Source organism: Chiloscyllium plagiosum, unplaced genomic scaffold, assembly GCF_037043375.1.
Source record: "Chiloscyllium plagiosum isolate Xiang-an unplaced genomic scaffold, Cpla_swu_hap1 HiC_scaffold_47, whole genome shotgun sequence".
NCBI classification, from domain to species: Eukaryota; Metazoa; Chordata; class Chondrichthyes; order Orectolobiformes; family Hemiscylliidae; genus Chiloscyllium; species Chiloscyllium plagiosum.
Window position 1 is genome coordinate 19,844,204 of NW_028270185.1, and position 21,499 is coordinate 19,865,702.

Genomic DNA, 21,499 nt, shown 5'->3' on the forward strand with positions numbered 1-21,499 from the left:
AATTTGTCACCCATGTGAAACCTCTGGAGTTCGTGCTTCTTCCTTTTTTTTAGATAACTGAATCTCAGTTCGATTTATTTCTGCCTGATTTCACAGGTATTTTGAATCGGGTTTTGTGTTTCCTTTCAGAACTGGTTTGTCCTCCTTCTCTCACCGTGATGACCTTTGGCGGTTACCGGGAGGCGGGAATGGAATTCGAAAAACAACCGAACTTGCTGATTGTCAGGTCCTCCCTTTCGCGGCCTTGATTGGTTAGAAGGCGCCACCGTGCGTTAGCATCTCCACTTCCATTTGGTCTTGCCCTACGTCAATCAGACAAGGTAGATGTTCGGTTGAGAGGAAAGGGGGTGGGAGATCGGCTTAAGATGGCGGCGTCGCTCAGCTGCATGTGTCGCCGCTCAACCCTGGACCTCTGTGGGAAAATTCTACGCTGCCGGCCCGCCACCAATCGCAAAAGGTCCGCGTTGAAAAGTTGTGAGGTAAAGCTTGGCTCGTCCCCGGCGTGTCGGACCCTGTCGGTCGAGAAAGGCCGCGGGCCGAGCGGCGCCGGGGCGGGAGGCCTGGCCCATGCCATCCTGCAGGAGAAGCTTCAACAGCAGGAACGGGCCAAAGAGGAGGCCGGCAGCGGGGAGCCAGGGGCTGGCGGCAGCGACGCGGGCACCGAGCAGGAGCAGAAACAGAAACAAAACGCGGCCTACGCCAAGAAAATGGTGCTGAGACTGGCGGGACTGCTGGGGGCTGGCAGCGCATTCGCCGTGGTCTACGTCTTCGGTGAGTGGCAGCAGCTCAGTGTCCACATCTGAAAAATCTCCAGCTGAAACATCTTGTTGCTGCATGGTTATCTCCATCTATATTTGCTATGTCAACTGTCACGCTGCAGTTGTAGACTGTAGCCTCGGGGTGGCACTGTGGACCGGCTTTCTGAAGTCACTCTCAGCTTAGGGTCCATCTGAATACAGGTACTGCACTGATTTTGTCACTAAGTTGAGAATCACACAACTCCAGATTATATTCCAGCAGGTTTATTTGAAACCGTACACCACCTGGTGAAGGAGTAGTGCTTCCAGATAAACCTGTTGGACTATAATGTGGTGTTGTGTGATTTTTAACTTTGTACCCTCCAGCCCAACACTGACACCTCCACATCATGATTTTGTCACTAACTGTGTAATTTGTTTTTGGAAATGTGGATACACTTGTTTGTAGGATCACAGGATTGTTTCATTGTAGAAGGAGGCCATTTAACCAGTCTGGACTCGAGACATTGGCTTGCTTTCTCTCCATGGATGCTGCCTGGCCTGATGTGGTCTCTGACTTTTTTTTGTTTTCATGCCATTTAGCCGGCATGTCTGTACCAGTTCTCCAAAGAGAGCTCCAATGAACTAATGTGTGTTCTTCTTAATGGGGGCTGTTATACCACAGCTATCTCACAGTTGTAGCTGATCAGGCATGTTGCTGATCAAACTGTGTGGCTGGTGTTATGAGACTGATTCTGTTGCCATTATGTCCTAAGGTAGGTCTTGAACCCAGAATTTTTGGCCAGAGGTAGGAATGCTATATACTGGGCTACTAGACTATTCTAGTTTTCTTAATTAACCAGCTTGGGTGATTAGTGAGCTGTGACACAACTGTAAATGCAGTGGCTGAATTGTGCACCTATTAATTGAATGTTACCAAAAAAACAAGACCTGTTGCTGAAGCTTTTTATCGTGCTGTCATCAGGGCAAATTTGAAAATGACCGCAGCGGTTTAGAGCACAGGAGAAAAGAGTGCTGATCAGTTGACAAGTCAACTCGAAAAGCTGAGTCACTGCCATTGCCAAAGCAATGAGAAACCCTGGACTTTCTGAGCTCCCAAATAACTCCAAAAAAAGCCATAAGGCCACATTTGTTAAACCTAAAACACCATATTATGTGTTAGATGTGATTCTGTGATTGCTCAACAGTCCTAGTGACAGGAACAACCAATGTAAAGTAATCAAACAGGTAACATGGCTCACTTATGTTTGCTAAATGTGACATATATTCATAACAATGTCGGGAAACAAAACAAATATTCAGGCCTTGCACTTTTTAAAAAATTACCCAAGACCTGAGAGTTCTTCACCCAGATCTCCAAATAATGCAAAGGAACTTGTAAGGTTACCTCATGGAACCTTTTCACTGATGCTTTGTCTCATTTTAGTATGTATTATGTCGGAGGGAATCCTGAGGGACAGGATTTACATATATTTGGAAAGGCAAGGACTGATTAGGAATATTCGACATGGCTTTGTGCTTGGGAAATTATGTCTCACAAACTTGATTGTTTTCTGAAGAAGTAACAAAGAGGATTGATGAGGGCAGAGAGTAGACATGATCTATATGGACTTCAGTAAGGCATTTGACAAGGTTCCCCATGGGAGACTGGTTAGCAAGGTTAGATCTCATTGAGTACAGGGAAAGCTAGCCATTTGGATACTGGCTCAAAGGTAGAAGACAGGATAGTGGTGGAGGGTTGTTTTTCAGACTGGTGATCATTGCACTAGCCATGTTATGGGTTGTGTAAAAATTGATTCTTTCTCACTTTGTCAGTTACTACATTCTGAAATAAGCTTTCATCTTGCTTTTGGGCATCTAGAGTTTTCCAATGAACCACTGTGTTCTGGAAATACAATTTTAACCTTTTTTTTTGTTTAATTCTTATGCATATTTCTTCAGGATTGGCTTCCAGTAACTTGGTCGATTGCCCAATCCTTTTTTTAAAATATGGGTAGTAATGCTGACGATGACCGATGGAGTGCCACAAGGATTGGTGCTGGGTCCACTGCTTTTTGTCATTTTATATAAATGATTTGGGTGGGAGCATAAGAGGTATAGTTAGTAAGTTTGCAGATGACTTGGAGGTGTAGTGGACAGTGAAGAAAGTTACCTTGGATTACAACAGAATCTTGATCAGATGGGCCAATAGGCTGAGATATGGCAGATGGAGTTTAATTTAGATAAATGCAAAGTGTTGCATTTTGGGAAAACAAATCTTAGCAGGACTTATGCACTTAATGGTAAGGTCCGAGGCAGTGTTGCTGAACAAAGAGACCTTGGAGTGCAGGTTCATAGCTCCTTGAAAGTGGAGTCGCAGGTAGATAAGATAGTAAAGAAGCGTTTAGATTAGATTCTGATTAGATTAGATTCCCTACAGTGTGGAAACAGGCCCTTCGTCCCAACAACTCCACATTGACCCTCCGAAGAGTAACCCACCCAGACCCATTTCCCTCCGACTAATGTACCGAACACTGGGCAATATAGCACGGCCAATTCACCTGACCTGCACATCTTTTGGACTGTGGGAGGAAACTGGAGCATGCGGAGGAAACCCATGCAGATACTGGGAGAACATGAGCAACTGTCTGCGTGGAGTTTGCGAGGGTGGAATCGAACCTGGAACCCTGGTGCTGTGAGGCAGCAGTGCTAACCACTGTGCCGCCCCCTAGTATGCTTTCCTTTATTGGTCAGAGTATTGAGTACAGGAAGTATTGGGAGGTCATGTTTGCGGCTGTACGGGTCATTGGTTAGGCCACTTTTGCTATATTGTGTGCAATTCTGATCTCCTTCCTATCGGACGGATGTTGTGAAACTTGAAAGAGTTCAGAAAAGATTTACAAGGATGTTGCCGGGGTTGTCGAGGATTTGAGCTATAAGGAGAGGTTGAATAGACTGGGGCTGTTTCCCCTGGAGAGTCTAAGGCTGAGGGGTGACCTCATAGAGGTTTATAAAATCATGAGAGCCATGGATAGGATAAATAGACAAGTCTTTTCCCTGGGGTGGGGGAGTCCAGAACTAGAGGGCATAGGTTTAGGGTGAGAGGGGAAAGATATAAAAGAAACCTACGGGGCAATCTTTTCACGCAGAGGGTGATGCATGTCTGGAATGAACTGCCAGAGGAAGTGGTGAAGGCTGGTACAATTACAGCTTTTAAAAGGCATCTGGATGGGGATATGCATTGGAAAGGTTTGGAGGGATGTGGACCAAGTGCTAGCAAATGAGACTAGATTATTTTGGGATATCTGGTTGGCATGGACGAGTTGGATATCTCTGACTGTACGGCTGTGTAAAGACTGGGGTGATAGTCAGTAGGCAGAGATCTGTAAAGTTGTATCCTGTGTATAAACCTATCCTTTCATACTTTGCCATCTGGCTTCTCTCCATTTTAACAGTGAACATTGCCACCAACTAGTGGGAAAGATGTAGCGGAGCAAATATGCAAAGAGATTAGAGAGTTGAGAGAGATTAATTCTCATGAAGGACTGCATCCAGATGTAAGCTGGGATAGTAGTGGATGGGAAAGAAAGATGCAAGGGTTCCTAGAGATGTTCAGGGAATTTATACACGAGTGTATTTCCAATCCAAGCAAAGAAGAGATCACTGGCTCTGTTTATTCGAAATAAAGTGGACCAGGTGACATAGTGGAACAATGGGAGCCAGTTCTGCCTTAAAACGGCAGAAGGAAAAGGGTAAAGAATGATCTGGAGTCAGAATAATTAACTGGGGGAATTCCACCTTCAATGGGGTAAGAATGGATCTGACCCAGATAAGTTGGAAACAAAGGTTGGTAGGTAAAACTGTTACTGAGGAATTGGCTGCCTTTAAAGAGGATGAGGCACAGTCTAGGTATATTCTTGTGGAGTGGAATGGTAAGGGAAATAAATCCAGAGCTCCTGGATGACAAAAGAGGGAGATTAAGATGAAGCAGAAAAAAGCCCAGTCCACTTATGATATGTGTGGCTTAGAATAAAGTAGAAAGTTTTCAAATCAGTGTGTAAATTAAGGAAGAAGGAGGAATTCTGACATGAGGGAACTTTCTCATGCAGCATGTCGTTAAGATCGAGGAAGCACCTCGATCGAGGATGCAGTGTAGTGGTTCATTGAGACACTTAAATGGGAATTATAAAGTTATTTGAAAACCTGCATGTGGGTTTGCTCGCTGAGCTGGGAGGTTCATTTCCAGATGTTTCGTCACCCTACTAGGTAACATCTTCAGTGGGACTCAGGCGAAGCAGTATGGATGATTTCTGCTTTCTATTTATATGTTTGGGTTTCTTTGGGTTGGTGATGTTATTTCCTGTGGTGATGTCATTTCCGGTTCTTTTTCTAAGGGGTGGTAGATGGGGTCTAACTCAATGTGTTTGTTGATAGAGTTCTGGTTGGAATGGCATGCTTCTAGGAATTCTCGTGCATGTCTCTGTTTGGCTCGTCCTAGGATGGATGTCTGGTCCCAGTCAAAGTGGTGTCCTTCCTTATCTGTATGTAAGGATACGAGTGAGAGAGGGTCATGTCTTTTTGTTTCTCAAAATGTTATTTGAAAAGGAAACACGAGAGAGTTGCTTTTTCTAAGGGCCACGCTGGCTAACTAGTCTTCTTGCATGTGGATTCACTTAATTCAGAAACTGAATGAAGTAGGCTATTAGTAGAGAACATTGAAGTAAAACTGTTAGAGACTGAATCTCTTTTCCCAGGCCACCTCTTCATTTTACCAATCTGTTTATTTTTTTAAAATGCCTTTGAGTATAACCACAGTTGTCACAGCATTTGTGGAAGATGTGTCTCACTATAATCATTGCACCAGCCATGTAATGGGTTGTGTAATAATTGGTCCTTTCTCACTTTGTCAGTTACTACATTCTGAAATAACCTTTCATCTTGTTTTTGGGCACCCAGAGTTTTCCAATGAACCATTGTGTTCTGGAAATACAATTTTAACCTTTTTTTTGTTTAATTCTGGTACAGTTTTCTTCCCACTATCCTGTAGGTGACAAATCAGGATTGGCTTCCAGTAACTTGGTCAATTGTCCAATCCTTTTTTTTTAAATATGGGTAGTAATGCTGATGGTTTATTTGAATGCAGGAGGGAATTGAAAGTTGAGCTTTACTACTAAGCCTGTTGTCAGCTTTGTGCTGTGGTATCCTCTGTGTGTTAAAGGTTACAAGATCACAATCTAGTCATACCGTCCAATGCTGCACTGACAAATGGCTGTCTTTTCGTTGAGACTTTAATCCAATGTCCTGCCTGCCCTCTGGTCGATGTAAAGGATCCAATGGCACAAGGAGGAGCAAAGCACTTCTCTTGATTTCCGAATTATCATTTATCTCTTCAGAAGCACTGCTAATCAGTATTACTTCACTGTTTGTGTGCTCTTCTGTGCCAATTAATGCCACATTTCATACATTCTAGCAGCTAGATTTCAAAATTACTTCTTCATTCTGTAAAGCCTTTGCGATGGGCTCTATAAATATTCCAGCTGTCCCTGACATGTGAGTTGGAAGTTGTGAACATTTTGCCCATAGGATCTGATTAGATTAGATTACTTAGATTAGATTACTTAGTGTGGAAACAGGCCCTTCGGCCCAACAAGTCCACACCAACCCGTGGAAGCGCAACCCACCCATACATTTACCCCATCACCTAGCACTATGGGCAATTTAGCATAGCCAATTCACCTGACCTGCACATCTTTGGACTGTGGGAGGGAACCGGAGCACCTGGAGGAAACCCACGCAGACACGAGAATGTGCAAACTCCACACAGTCGCCTGAGGTGGGAATTGAACCTGGGTCTCTGCCCCTGTGCTGCCCATATCTATTTGCAAGGTAAATTTTCAAGGCAACCTTGGGAAAATGTAGCTTCGTCGATTATATATAAATGTAAAATCTAGCTGAAAGACATATCAGTGTTGGGGGAAGTCATAATGTGTTGCTTGTAATTGAGCTGGGGGTAGATGAGGTTGGACTAGTTTCGTGCTCAATAAAGTAATTGTGCCTTTTAGCATTTTGTTAGTTTCTGTGTTGTGAATGCAAAGGTGAGCAGGCTACCACCACCCTGCACTCTGCCATCCTTATACAGTTGGTGGATACTGAGAAAGCTGTGGGGTAATCTAGATTAGAGTAGTGCTGGAAAAGCACAGCAGGTCAGGCAGCATCCGAAGAGCAGGAAAATTGACGTTTTGGGCAAAAGCCCTTCATCTATTCCAGCACCACTCTAATCTAGACTCTGGTTTCCAGTATCTGCAGTCCTTGTTTTTACTCTGGGATAATCTATTCTATCCTGCACTTTTCCCAGCCTGCTCAATTTTATTTATCTTTTATTCTACCTGTTTATTGAATTACCATATTGCATTAAATGCATTGATTGTGATTTGGAGCAGCATCTGTGGATCTCTGTGCAGCATTTTCTTTTCTAACATTGTGTTCTTTCTGAAAAGCGAGTGTTTAATTACTCAGGCATTTGGTTACTTTGAAAGATTACAAGCATATGCTTCTTAACTCAATTGCGTCTCAGTTTCAGCCAACATCTTTTTATTTCTGTTTCTCATCAGAATACTTGGGAGAGGCAGTGGTGTGGTGGCAACTGGACTAGTTATCCACACTCTAGCTAATATTGTGGGGACATGGGTTCATATCCCACGATGGCAGATGGTGGATGGTGAACTCCATTAAAAATACTTTGGAATAAAACACTAGCTTAATGGTGAACATGTGCCCCCTGTCAAGTTCACTGATGTTCTTAAGGGAAATAAATCAGCTATTAGACTAACCTTTCGATAAGTCTAGACTGACAGCTAGTTTAAATGCGCGACCAGACTCCTGAGCAATTTCAGGATGTACAATAAACACTTACCTAGCCAGCAGTATAGCTGTACCACAAGACCCTCTGTGGGCAATAAAGAAAAGCATACCAAAACGCCACCTTCACTATCCTATCTACCTGAGACTCTACTTTCAAGAAACTGTGAACCTGCTTTCCAAGGTCTCTTTGTACTGCAACACTTCCCAGGACCTTACCATTAAGTGTTTTAAGTCCTGCCCTCATTTGCCTTTCCAAAATGCCACATCTTGCATTTATCTAAATTAAATTCCATCTGCCACTCCTCAGCCCATTGGCCCATCTGATTAAAATCTCATTGCACTCAAAGGGAATCTTCTTTGCTGTCCACGACAACTCCAATTTTGGTGTCATCTATAGACTTAGTAGCTGTATCTCCTGTGTTCACATACAAATCCATTCATGTAAATGGGATAAAACAGAGAACCCAGCACCAATCCTTGTGGTAAACCACTGGTCACAGGCCTCCAGTCCAAAAAGCAAACCTTCACCACTACTGTCTTCCATCTTCGAGCCAGTTCTGTATCCAAATGGCTAGTTTTCCCAGTATTCCATGAGATCTAACCTTTCTAACCAGTCTACCATGAGGAACCTTCTTGAACGCCTTGCTGAAGGCCATATAGATCACGCCCACCGCTCTGCCCACGTCAATCCTCTTTGTTACTTAGAGTCATAAAGTCATAGAGATGTACATCATGGAAACAGACCCTTCGGTCCAACTTGTCCACGCCGACCAGATATCCCAACCTAATCTAGTCCCACCTGCCAGCACCTGGTCCATATCCCTCCAAACGGTTCCTATTTATATACCCATCCAGATGCTTTTTAAATGTTGCAATCGTACTAGCCTCCACCACTTGCTCTGGCAGCTCATTTCATACACGCACCACCCTCTGCATGAAAAAAATTGCCCCCAGGTCTCTTTTATATCTTTCTCTTCTCACCCTAAACCTATGCCCTCTAGTTCTGGACTCCCCCACCCCAGGAAAGAGACTTTGTCTATTTATCCTATCCATGCCCCTCATTATTTTATAAACCTCCACAAGGTCACCCCTCAGCCTCCAACACTCCAGGGAACACAGCCCCAGCCTATTCAACCTCTCCCTATAGCTCAAATCCTCCAACTCTGGCAGCATCCTTGTATATCTTTTCTGATTCTTTTCAAGTTTCACAATTCCCTTTTGATAGGAAGGAGACCAGATTTGCATGCAATATTCCAACAGTGGCCTAACCAATGACCTGTACAGCCACAACATGACCTCCCAACTCCTGTGCTCAATACTCTGACCAATAAAGGAAATATACCAAATGCCTTCTTCACTATCATATCTACCTGTGACTGCACTTTCAAGGAGTTATGAACCTGCACTCCAAGGTCTTTGTTCAGCAACGTTCTCTAGGACCTTACCATTAAGTGTATAAGTCCTGCTAAGATTTGCTTTCCCAAAATGCAGCACCTCACATTTATCTAAATTAAACTCCAGGTGCCACTCTTCAGCTCATTGGCCCATCTGATCAAGATCCTGTTGTAATCAGAGGTAGTCTTCTTTGCTGTCCACTACACCTCAAATTTTGGTGTCATCTGCAAGCTTACTGACTGTATATACCTCCTATGTTCATATGCAAATCATTTATATAAATGACAAAGTAGTGAACCCAGCACTCATCCTTGTGGCACTCCACTGGTCACAGGCCTCCAGTCTGAAAAACAATCCACCACCACCACCCTCTGTCTTCTAGCTTTGAGCCAGGTCTGTATCCAAATGGCTAGTTCTCTCTGTATTCCATCAGATCTGACCTTGCTAACTGGTCTACCATGGGGAACCTTGTCAAATGCCTTATTGAAGTCCATATAGATCACGTCTACTGCCCTGCCCTCATCAATCCTCCTGGGGTGGGGGAGACATAATTTCCCATGCAAAAAGCCATGTTGACTATCCCTAATCAGTCCTTGCTTTTCCAAATACACACAAATCATGAGCCTCAGGATTCCTTCCAACAGGTTGCTCACCACCGATATCAGGCTTGACTTGTCTATTGTTCCTTGGCTTTTCCTTACCACCTTTCTTAAATAGTGGTACCACATAGCCAACCTCCAGTCTTCCAGCACCTCATTTGTGACTATCTATGATTCAAATATCTCAAAGGGCCCAGCAATCACTTCCCTAGCTTCCCACAGAGTTCTAGGTTATACCTGATCAGGTCCTGTAGTCCACTTTTATGCCTTTCAAGACATCCAGTAACACCACCTCTAATATGGAAATTTTTGAAGATGTCACCATCTATTTCTCCATATTCTATATCTTCTGTGTCCTTCTCCACAGTAAATATTGATGCAAAATACATGTTTAGTATTTCCTCCATCTGCAGTTCCACACATAGGCTGCCCTGCTGATCTTTGAGGGGTCCTATTGTCTCCCTAGTTATTCTTTGACCTTAATGTATTTATAAAATCCTTTTGGATTCTCCTTAATCCTATTTGCCAAAGCTATCTTATGCCCCCTATTTTGCCCTCCTGATTTCCCTCTTAAGTATACTCCTCCTAACGTTATACTCTTCTAAAACTTCACTTACTCTATCCTGTCTATACCTGACAATGCTTCCTTTTTCTTAATCAAAACCTCAATTTCTCTAGTCATGCTGCATTCCTTACACCTACTAGCTTTACTTTTCACCTTAACAGGAATATACTGTCTTTGGATTCTCGTTATCTCATTTCTGAAGGCTTCCCATTTTTCAGTTGTCCCTTTACCTGCGAACATCAGTTCCCAATCAGCTTTTGAAAGTTCTTGCCTAATACCGTCAAAATTAGCCTTCCTCCAATTTAGAACTTCAGCTTTTAAATCCAGTCTATCCTTTTCCATCAGTATTTTAAAACTAATAGAATAATGGCCATTAGCCCCAAAGTACTCAACCACTGACATCTCAGTTACTCAGGTACATCCACATACTGATTCAGAAAATTTTCTTGTACATACTTAACAAATACCCCTCCATCTAAACCCTTAACATTTTGGCAGTCCCAGTCTGTTTGGACAGTTAAAATCCCCTACCACAACCACCCTATTATTCTTACAGATAACTGACATCTCCTTAAAAATTTATATCCCCTTCATTTACCATGCCCAAAGAACAGGAAATTACATCACCATAGGAAATGATGTCACCACAGGAAATGACATCACCAACCCAAGGAAACCCAAACATAAATATAGAAAGCAGGAAACACCAGCAGTGCTTCATCCGGAGGTTCACTGAAGATGTTACCGAGTAAGGTGACAAAACATCTGAAAATGAATCTTTTAGTTCAGCAAGCAAACCTACATCTAGAACCTCAACCTGAGCTACAAATCTTCTCAAAACTTTCTGTTTCTCAATCTCCTGCTGAAAGGCCAATTTCCCCTCTCCTCACTCGTACCCCCCACCCACCCCTCCACATTAAGCTGCCATCTTGTCCCTCCCTAAACCACATTTCTGTAATTGCTATGATATCCCAGTCCCATGTTGCTAACCATTCTCTGAGTTAATCTGCCTTCCCAGTTAGGCCTCTTGCATTGAAATAAATGCAGTTTAATTTACCTCATTCTCTGCTTTGTTCCTTCTTTCCCAGGCTGTTTGACTTGCTCCTTTTCCCAACTGTATCAGTCTTAGATTGATCTCTTTCCTCACTATCTTGCTGAAACCTGCCTCCGCCCAATCCTAAACCTTCCTAGTTTAAATCCTCCCAAGTAACTTTCGCAAATCTCCCTGCCAGTATATTAGTCCTTTTCCCCAATTCAGGTGCAATCCATCCTTCTTGTACAGATCACTTCTACCCCAGAAGAGATTTCAATGATGCAAAAATATGAATCTTTCTCCCATGCACGAAATCCTCAGCCACCCATTCATCTGCGCTCTCCTCCTATTCCTACCCTCACTAGCTCGTAGCACCAGGAGTAATCCAGATATTAGTATTCTCAAGGACCTTTTTAAATTCTGCCTAACTTTCTATATTACCCCTTCAGAATCTCCTCCTTTTCCCTTCCTCTGTTGTTGGTACTAATGTGTACAATGACCTTCTGCTGGTCCCTCTCCCATTCTGCACCCTCTGAGACATCCTTGATCTTGGCACCAGGGAGGCAACATACCATTCTGATTTTTCACTGCTGGCCACATAAACGTCTGCCTGTTCCTCCTGACTAAAGAGTCCCCTATTACAACTGTTCGCTTGGAACCTATCGTATCCCTCATTACATTAAAGCCTTACTCAATAGCAGAAACATGGCTGTTCGTTCCCCTGAGAGTCTGTCACCCCCTACATTTTCCAAAACAGCATACTTGTTTGAAATGGGGATAGCCACAGAAGACTCCTTCACTACCTGCCTGCCTCTCCTACCTTTTCCTGAAGTTAACCCATCTATCTGACATATCTGTAGTTTTTATCCCTTCGTATCACTGCCATCCCTCACACTCCTGGTTCTTGTAAATTCCTCATTGCCTCGAACTGTCACTCCAACTGATCCATTTGATCTGACAGGATTCACACCCAAGACACTTCCTGGAGATATAATCCTCAGTAACATGTAAACTCTGCCAAAATTCTCACATCTGACAAGAAGAGTATATCACTCTGATAAAGGACATCTTTGCTTCTTCACAATCACAGACCCATAAAATAGCAGTCTTTTTGCTTCAAAAAACAAGTGCTCTGGGTTAACTTATGATTTTTATTTTTTAAAACTTAATTGAGACAGATTTCAATAAAACATAATCAAGAAAGAACCCACTCTACTCACTGCTGTATACTTGGAGCAAGGTTACACGTTAAAACTATGCATTTATTTGTTCCTGTGCTGTGAGCTGCCCCACACAGGTTCCTTCAAGATCAATTATGAATTTTGCTGTTTAAGTTTTCCTAGTCGAACTCTGATGTCCAGAGATACATGAATACAAACAGCAAAGGAAGTAACTGCAGATTCACTGCGTGACAGTTAGCAGTGTAGGTTCCTCGCTCTTGCTCTCATCCATATTCCTCTGAACCCTTCCTATTCATATACCCAACCAGGTGCCTTTTAAATGTTGTAATTGTACCAGCTCACCACTCCCTCTGGCAGCTCGCTTCCATCTCAAAATAAGTGCCATCATTGTGTTTACCTTCCTAACTACTCAGTCAACCTGCAAGTTAACTCTAGAGAATCTTGGACTAGAACTCCCACATCTCTGCACTTCAGACTTCTGAATTTTCTCCCTATTTAGAAAACAGTCCATGCTACTATTCTCCCTACCAACGTGCATGACCTTGTACTTACCCACGTTGTACTCCATCTGCCACTTCTTTGCCCACTCTCTTAACCAAATCCTTCTGCAGCCTCCCTTGAACAGCATTAGTTGTTAATTGCATTGGGATGTCAAGGGGACAAGAATGAAATGATGCAACATGCATATTAATTCCTATATTTATGGTTTTCTGTCACTGGAGGCTCCTCAACTGTTGGAGCTCCCTCTTGTGGCTGAACAAATGCAGCAGGGCTGGAATACCATTCTTTCCAACGGTTTTAGCCCTGGTGTTTTCCTTTGCTCAGCTAAGTGTAAGTCCAACTGTAAGCTTGTTTGAGAGACCATAAGACATAGTGCGGAAGTAAGGACATTCGGCCCATCGAGTCCACTCCGCCATTCAATCATGGCTGATGGGCATTTCAACTCCACTTACTCGCATTCTCCCCTAAGCTCTTAATTCCTTGTGACATCAAGAATTTATCAATTTCTGCCTTGAAGACATTTAGCGTCCCAGCCTCCACTGCACTCTGTGGCAATGAATTCCACAGGCCCACCACTCTCTGGCTGAAGAAATGTCTCCGCATTTCTGTTCTGAATTTACCCCCTCTAATTCTAAGGCTGTGTCCACAGGTCCTAGTCTCCTCGCCTAACGGAAACAATTTCCTAGTGTCCACCCTTTCCAAGCCATGTATTGTCTTGTAAGTTTCTATTAGATCTCCCCTTAATCTTCTAAACTCCAATGAATACAATCCCAGGATCCTCCGCCGTTCCTCGTATGTTAGACCTACCATTCCAGGCATCATCCGTGTGAATCTCCGCTGGACATGCTCCAGTGCCAGTATGTCCTTCCTGAGGTGTGGGGACCAAAACTGGACACAGTACTCCAAATGGGGCCTAACCAGAGCTTTATAAAGTCTCAGTAGCACAACAGTGCTTTTATATTCCAACTCCCTTGAGATAATTGACAACATTGCATTCGCTTTCTTAATCACGGACTCAACCTGCATGTTTACCTTTTAGAGAATCCTCAACTAGCACTCCCAGATCCCTCTGTACTTTGGCTTTATGAATTTTCTCACCGTTTAGAAAGTAATCCATGCTTCTATTCTTTTTCCCAAAGTGCAAGACCTCGCATTTGCTCACATTGAATTCCATCAACCATTTCCTGGACCACTCCTCCAAACTGTCTAGATCCTTCTGCAGCGTCCCCACTTCCTCAGTACTACCTGCCTGTCCACCTAACTTTGTATCGTCAGCAAACTTCGCTAGAATGCCCCCAGTCCCTTCATCCAGATCATTAATATATAATGTGAACAGCTGCGGCCCCAACACTGAACCCTGCGGGACACCGCTTGTCACCGGCTGCCATTCCGAAAAAGAACCTTTTATCCCAACTCTCTGCCTCCTGTCAGACAGCCAATCCTCTATCCAAACCAGTAGCTCACCTCGAACACCATGGGCCCTCACCTTGCTCAACAACCTCCCATGTGGCACCTTATCAAAGGCCTTTTGGAAGTCTAGGTAGACCACATCCACTGCGTTTCCCCGGTCTAACCTGCTTGTCACCTCTTCAAAGAACTCCAAGAGGTTTGTCAGGCCCAACCTCCCCTTACTAAATCCATGTTGACTTGTTCTAATCCGATCCTGCTCTTCCAAGAATTTAGAAACCTCATCCTTAATGATGGATTCTAGAATTTTACCAACAACCGAGGTTAGGCTAATTGGCCCATAATTTTCCATCTTTTGCCTTGATCCTTTCTTGAACAAGGGGGTTACAACAGCAATCTTCCAATCATCTGGGACTTTCCCGGACTCCAGTGACTTTTGAAAGATCTCAAGCAACGCCTCCGCTATTTCCTCAGCCACCTCCCTCAGAACTCTAGGATGTAACCCACCAGGGCCAGGAGATTTATCAATTTTAAGACCTTTTAGCTTTTCTAGCACTTTCTCTTTTGTAATGGCAACCATACTCAACTCAGCCCCCTGACTCCCTTTAATTGTTGGGATATTGGTCATGTCTTCCACTGTGAAGACTGACGCAAAGTACTTATTAAGTTCTCCTGCTATTTCCTTATCTCCCATCACTAGGCTTCCAGCATCAGTTCCAGTACCCAGATCAAGCTGCTGGAGAATATGCATCCACATGTAAAGGTTCTGTTGATGTAGAATGTTGACCTTGCTTAGAATTACCCTGGATTCTGGGAGCCATTTTTCAGGTGGGGATGTTCAGCCTCGAGAAGTCTCCATGCCATAATTTCGAAGAGCAACAGTGCAAATGTCCTTAGTAAGTGACCAATGTTTGTATCTCAACCAACGTATCTTAATATTTAAACAAATTTAACAGAATATGCAAATATTCCCTCTGTACTGTCTTGTGGGATTTTGTGAATTGGCTGTTTGTATTTCCCACATTTCAGCTCTGATCACACTTGGTCAGTGGAGCACATCAATCTGTCCTGAGCTTGTCACAGCTGATATAGTAACAATATAGATATTTCCTTCAGCGCTATTAATGTTTAACTAGTTCAAACATAACAGCATTCCAAATCTTATTTCTGACGTTTGTTTGAGTATGTTTAGTAAGTTTGCAGATTACACCAAAATTTGTGGTGCAGTGGACAGTGAAGAAGGTTATCTCAGAATACAATGGGACTTAGGCAAACAGGATGAGGTGTGGCAAATGGGTGTTAATTTAGATAAATGTGAGGTGCTGCACTTTGATCGAGCAAATCAGGGCAGGACTTATATGCTTAATCATAAGGTCCTGGGGAATGTGCTGGACAAAGAAACCTTGGAGTGCAGGTTCATAGTTCCTTGAAAGTAGAGTCACAGGTAGACAGGATGATGGTGGTGGTGTTTCGTACGCTTGCCTTTATTGGTCAGTGCATTGAGTAGAGTTTCACGATCTTGTGGCTGTTGACTCAAAGTTTCAATTTCAACACGCCTTGTTTCAGCTCAGTCGATGAGAGATCTAAAGTCGACACCGCAGACCAGCCTACAAGCTACCTCTTGGTGGTCTCTCAACAAATCTGTCTCTAGTTTAAAAGCTGTATATTTTATAGCCCTCTTGAGTGAGTAGTACACATTTCCCAAGCCCTACATGATTTAATGTTGCTACATCTAGTGCTGTTCACAAGTCAAAATCAGATAAGCAAAGCAGTTAACAATGTTATATTAATTAAAAGAAAGACAGCCCAGATCAAAGACAGGGGAGAAGATTAGACAAAAACAGCTCCAAGGTTAGGTAATGACGCCTGCAATCTTTTAATTTGTGATTCCCACAGCCACTGCAACCTTTAGGCTGCCACGTCTGCAAGCCCCCAGTTCGATCTTTTGATACGTTTAACCATTGATTTCCCCAATACTTTATCACTGGCTGTTCAGGACATTGGTTAGACTATTTTTGGAATACTGTGTTCATTCTGGCCTCCCTGCTATGGGAAAGATATTAAACTTCAAAGGGCTCAGAAGAGATTCGCAAGGATGTTGCTAGGCTCGGAGGATTTGAGCCATAGGGAGAGGCTGAATAGGCTGGGGCTGTTTTTCCCTGGAGCGTCAGGGGCTGAGGGTTAATCTTAGAGGTTTATGACATCATGAGGACATGGATGGGTGAATAGACAAGGTCTTTTCCCAAGGATGTGGGAGTCTAAAACTAGAGGACATAGTTTAAGGTGAGAGAGGAAAAATTTAAAAGGGACCAAGGGGGCATCTTTTTCACGCAGAGGCTGGTGTGTATTTTAGAATGTGCTGCCAGAGAAGGTGGTGTAGGTTGATTTAATTACAGCATTTTAAAGGCATCTGGATGGGTATAATAGGGTTTAGAGGGAAATAGGCCAAATGTTGGTAAATGGGACCAGATTAATTTAAGATATCTAGTAGGCATGGATGAATTGGACTGAAGAGTCTGCTTCCTTGCTGTACATCTCTGACTCTATCATCTACTTGTTTCTGAGCCTTGACCAGTTCATACTAACATGACCCTGCATGTGGGAACATATTGCTCAGGCTGTAGGAACAGATTACTGCAGATGCTAGAATCTACTGAAAATAAAAATTGCTCGAGATCACAGCATGTCAGGCAGCATCCATGGAGAGACAGAGCAAACTAACATTTCAAGTCTAGATGACTCCTCAGAGCTGGACATTCTGTGGAGCCCTATATGCTTCAATGAACTCAACTCATTCTTCTAAACTTTAGAGAATACTGGTTGTGTCTCTACAAAAGGGCGGCATGGTGTCCAAGTGGTTAGCACTGCAGCCTCACAGCGCCAGGGACCCGGTTTCAATTCCAACCTCTGGCGACTGTCTGTGTGGCGTTTGCATATTCTCCACGTGTTTGTAGTTTTCCTCCGCGTACTTCGATTACCTTCCACAATTCACAGATGTGCAGGTCAGGTGGATTGGCCATGCTAAATTGCCTATCGTGTTAGGTGCATTAATCAAAGAAAAATGGGTCTGGATGGGTTACTCTTCGGAGAGTCGGTGTGGACTTGTTGGGCAAATGGCCTGATTCCACACTGTAGGGAATCTAATCTTTTTAAAAAAAAGGTCAATCGTGCCATCTCAGAATTACTGTTGATTGGAATCATTACTTCTTCCCTAAGACACAGTGGAAAACAAGAACTATAACACTGAAACATTGTTCAGCATAAACATGGCTGAATGTAAAATTTGAGTTATATGTTTGCTTTAAAGGATGATATGCACAGATGGGTTTAGATTTGATGCCGTTACTGGAACTATGTGTTGTCATCTGGGGGCATACTGGAACAACCAAGATTTCTTTTGCTGACCATTGACGTCACATGATTGTCTGTGCATGCACAGATGACTCTGGACAGGTATATTGAATGGCAGCTTGGTTGGGAACATGGAATCCAAAAACTAGGTGAGAGAGGTGGAGAAAATTCCAGAGGTTACAGCCCAATTCTGAGGTGGCACGATTGTCCTTTGTGGAGATGCAATCAGTATTCCCTAGAGTTTAGTAGAATGAGAGTTGATTTCATTGAAGCATATAAAATTGTTAGAGGGCTCTGTAAGGATATCCAGCTGCTGTGTTGTAAAGCAGGATACAGTCTCAGAATAAGGCATAGACCATTTAGAACTGAGATGAGGAATTTCTTCACAAATAAGTGGTAATTTTTTCTCCAGTGGACTGTGGAAGTTCTGTCATTAAGCATGTTCAAAACTGAGCTATCAAAAGATTTTGTGGGGACAAGGCATTAAGGTAGAAGATCAGCCATGATCTAGTTGAAATGACAGCAAGCTTGGCAGGCTGATTGGCTGACCGCTCCTATTTACGTATTCCATTACTAAAGCATGGTCACCAACAGTAAATTGAAGGAAATCAGCGATGTATATGAGGCAAGAGGAGTGCAGTGATGTATGATGGCTTAGAATCTTAGTATCCATGGCTTTGCCCCTCCTGGTCTATATCGGTGGGAACGTAGATCTCCATCATATTCTTTCTCTCTTCCCTTTTCTGAAGTCAGATGTTTTAATTATCTCTTAATAAGTTGTTCTGTTTCAGGGCTATGATTCTTCCTTGCCCAACCAGTTTTTGGAGTATTCATGTAGCTCAGACAGATCATTCCATCTAATAGCAGAAAGGTGAACATTTATTTGAAATTATGGTATAGGAGCAGGGCAAATAGGGTTAATTTATATAATCCGAACAAAACAGCCAGTATAAGCAGGCTGAGCAGCGTCTTTCTGTACTATAGATTCCCTTTTCCTCCTCTCTCCTCCTCCCCCCGGTGATAATAGAGGCTTTTTTCAAATCACAGAATAGTTAGTTCCTAGTTTACCTATTCATCTCATGGTTTATTCCTGCTTTTTTGACGACGTCTGCAGCTAGGTTTCCAGAATTTTAAAACTTGGGAAGTTGAATCCAAAAGCAGTATTTTATCTCTGTCATTGCTGTGTTGTGGAGAGCACCAGGAGATATTCTCAAGTCTTAAAGGATTTCCTTGGAGGAAATGAGCAGCTCGAAAGCTGTAGGGTAGAATGCAGATCTTGGTTTTTAAAAAGTGTGAATTGCACATTAAAATCCCAGGGAATTTGAAAGTCATGTACTCTGTTTAGTTGAAAAAAAATCACACTGGTTTTGCTTCAACTGCAGTCTGCAAAATTTACCAGTTTAAAAAGGATGAATAATCCAAAAAACAATTCTGACTGTGCTCTATGAGCCACTCATGGTGCTGTCAATCTTGGGTTACGCTTTTTGTAAGTGCAAAACTACTGAAAATTAAACAGATGTCCTGAAATGTGAGCCAGCATTTCAGGACTTTGTGTCTCAGTAGTGTTTCATGTAAATATTTCTCATGTGGTTTTGTGTTCCCATTGCAGTGGCTTGTGTCTCATCCAAAATGTTTTACTTTTGATGCTGGGAGATTGATGTCCATCTGAACCAGCTTGTGCACTTCCACTCCTAAGTCTGGCTTTCACTTCCTGCAAAGTTTATAGATTTGCAATAAACCAGACTTTGAGCCTGGTGCTGTGAGCAGGGAACTGGTAAATCTGTAAGCAAGCTGAATATTGGAAGATTGATTTAGCATCGCTAGTGTAACTATCATAGAGGACCATAAAGCTACCGATAATAGATCTTGACAACAATATTTTCAACATTAGACCCATACATTCTGTACCTGAAAGTGACGAGTGAGGCTATGAAATTGGAATGTTCATACTGAAGGATTTTGATGTAATTGAAAGCAGTTTTAATCTGATCAGGAGTTTGTTGAAAATTGATACCAAATTGCTGCATTGGACATCTCTCAACTCAAGTAATCCAATATTGCTTATCTGTACCAAAAATATCTGTAATTGATTATTTATTATGAGTTAGAGAAATTGCAAGAGAAAGAGACTTAATTTCTTTCACAGGATATAGATGTCACTGTCTGGGCCAATATTTATCTATTTACCTTTCTGCACTAGAGAAATCGGTGAACCATTTTCTTCAACCAGTGCAGTCGCTGTGGTACTAGTACGCCCACGGCATTGTTCAGGAGGGACTTCCAGGAATGTTGACCCAGCAACACTGAGGAAATATTTCTAAGTCAGGATAGTGTGACTTCCCATGAATCTGCTGCCCTGCACCTTCTAGGTGGTAAGGGTTGTGGGTTTAGATGAACTGGGTAGACCTTGTAAAGAGCTGACACTAACAGAGGTCAAATGGTGTCTTTCTGAAGAATGATTCTAGTGACTACACTTGGGCATCCGTGTAAATTGAACCCAGAGTGTGTAAGAAAAATAGCTGGGCAGACATAGGAATGGGTAGAGATTAGCCAAGGGCATCTCCATAGCTATTAATGGAGACCATTAGTGGCTTACAATGGGTTGTCTGTGGCAGCAGCTCATGTGATTACAAGGCTGGGTGTGTGGGGTTTGGGCTAAAGAGTGGGAGAAAGTGCTCAAGCCCTAAAAGGGGGGCCCTAGTAGAATTATAGAACAGTACAGTGCATAACAGCCAGCCCCTTTGGCCTTTGATGTTGTGCCCTTTGAGTTAGATCATTTTGTGTGAGAAATGAACAGTTGGATTGAGTATGGTGTTTGTGAAGACTTCGTGTTTGAAAAAAAACGAACAGAAATGCCTTTGGTTGTACAGGTTATTCTGCTATAATGCACATTTCGTTAATGCAAATTTGCTATGATACGATTGATGAATTGAGGGCACTGTTTCTAAAGTGCGAACTTTTAAAACGTGTATTGGTTATAATGTGATTCCAGCCCATTAGTTTAAATGGTGCTGCTATTACCTGATTCTCTTATAACATGGGGTTATACGAGAACAGAAATACCACGCTATCGCAGAACCGACTGTCTTATTAAATTCCCTGAACCATTTCCAGTTTGGCCCTATTTGCATGGACGAGCAAGTAAAACACGTGCTTAATTTTAAGAGCAGAAGTAGGCCATTCAGCTCAAGTCCGCTTATCTATTCGCTGAGATAATGGCTGATCCGATAATCATCATGTCTGCTTTCCTGCCTTTTCCCCATAACACTGATTCCCTTACTAATCAAAATTCTTTGTCTCAGCCTTGAATATCTTAATGGTCCCGGTCTCGACAGCTCTATACAATATAGAATTCCACAGATTCTCTACTCAGATGAAATTGCTCCTCATGTCTATCTTTAAACGGGCGACCCCTTACTCTAGTGTTATGTCCTGTAGTCTGAGATTCTCCTACGAAAACAAAACAACCTTTCTGTGTCTACCCCGTTGAGCCCCAAAGAATTTTATACATTTCAATAATTTTACTCTCATGCTTCTGAAACTCCAATGAGTACAGATCCACCGTTAGAAAATGTTGTTAATCTTGGTTGAAGACCGAACCTGAGCCAGAGCACCCTGGAAAACTCTGGCAATCTTGTTTAAATAGTTCCATAGGGTTTTTAACTTGCACAGAAAAAAGTCAATGGAGCCTTAGTCTCAAATCTCAATTACACGCTCCAGCTATAATGTCACTCTATAATAGGTGTTCAGGTCCTCGGCCTGAATGTGAATATCCTGACTGTCAAACTGACTTTCTTGTAACATAAGCACCAAATGTAGGTGTTTAACTTTTCTCTAACATTATTTAACATGGTAGGCATGATGGACCA

At 42.7% G+C, this 21,499-nt stretch overlaps 1 protein-coding gene across 2 annotated transcripts in view; it reads left to right on the forward strand.

Moving 5' to 3' along the window:
* Positions 1-350: 350 nt before the first annotated feature.
* The window catches only part of timm50 (translocase of inner mitochondrial membrane 50 homolog (S. cerevisiae)), a 165,163-nt gene continuing 144,014 nt past the window's right edge, over positions 351-21,499 (forward strand). For both annotated transcript variants that reach the window (XM_043681019.2, XM_043681020.2), the window contains exon 1: positions 351-771. In XM_043681019.2, the coding sequence (XP_043536954.1) occupies positions 366-771 (406 nt within the window). In that variant the 5' untranslated portion in view covers positions 351-365. The remainder of the gene's footprint in view (positions 772-21,499) is intronic.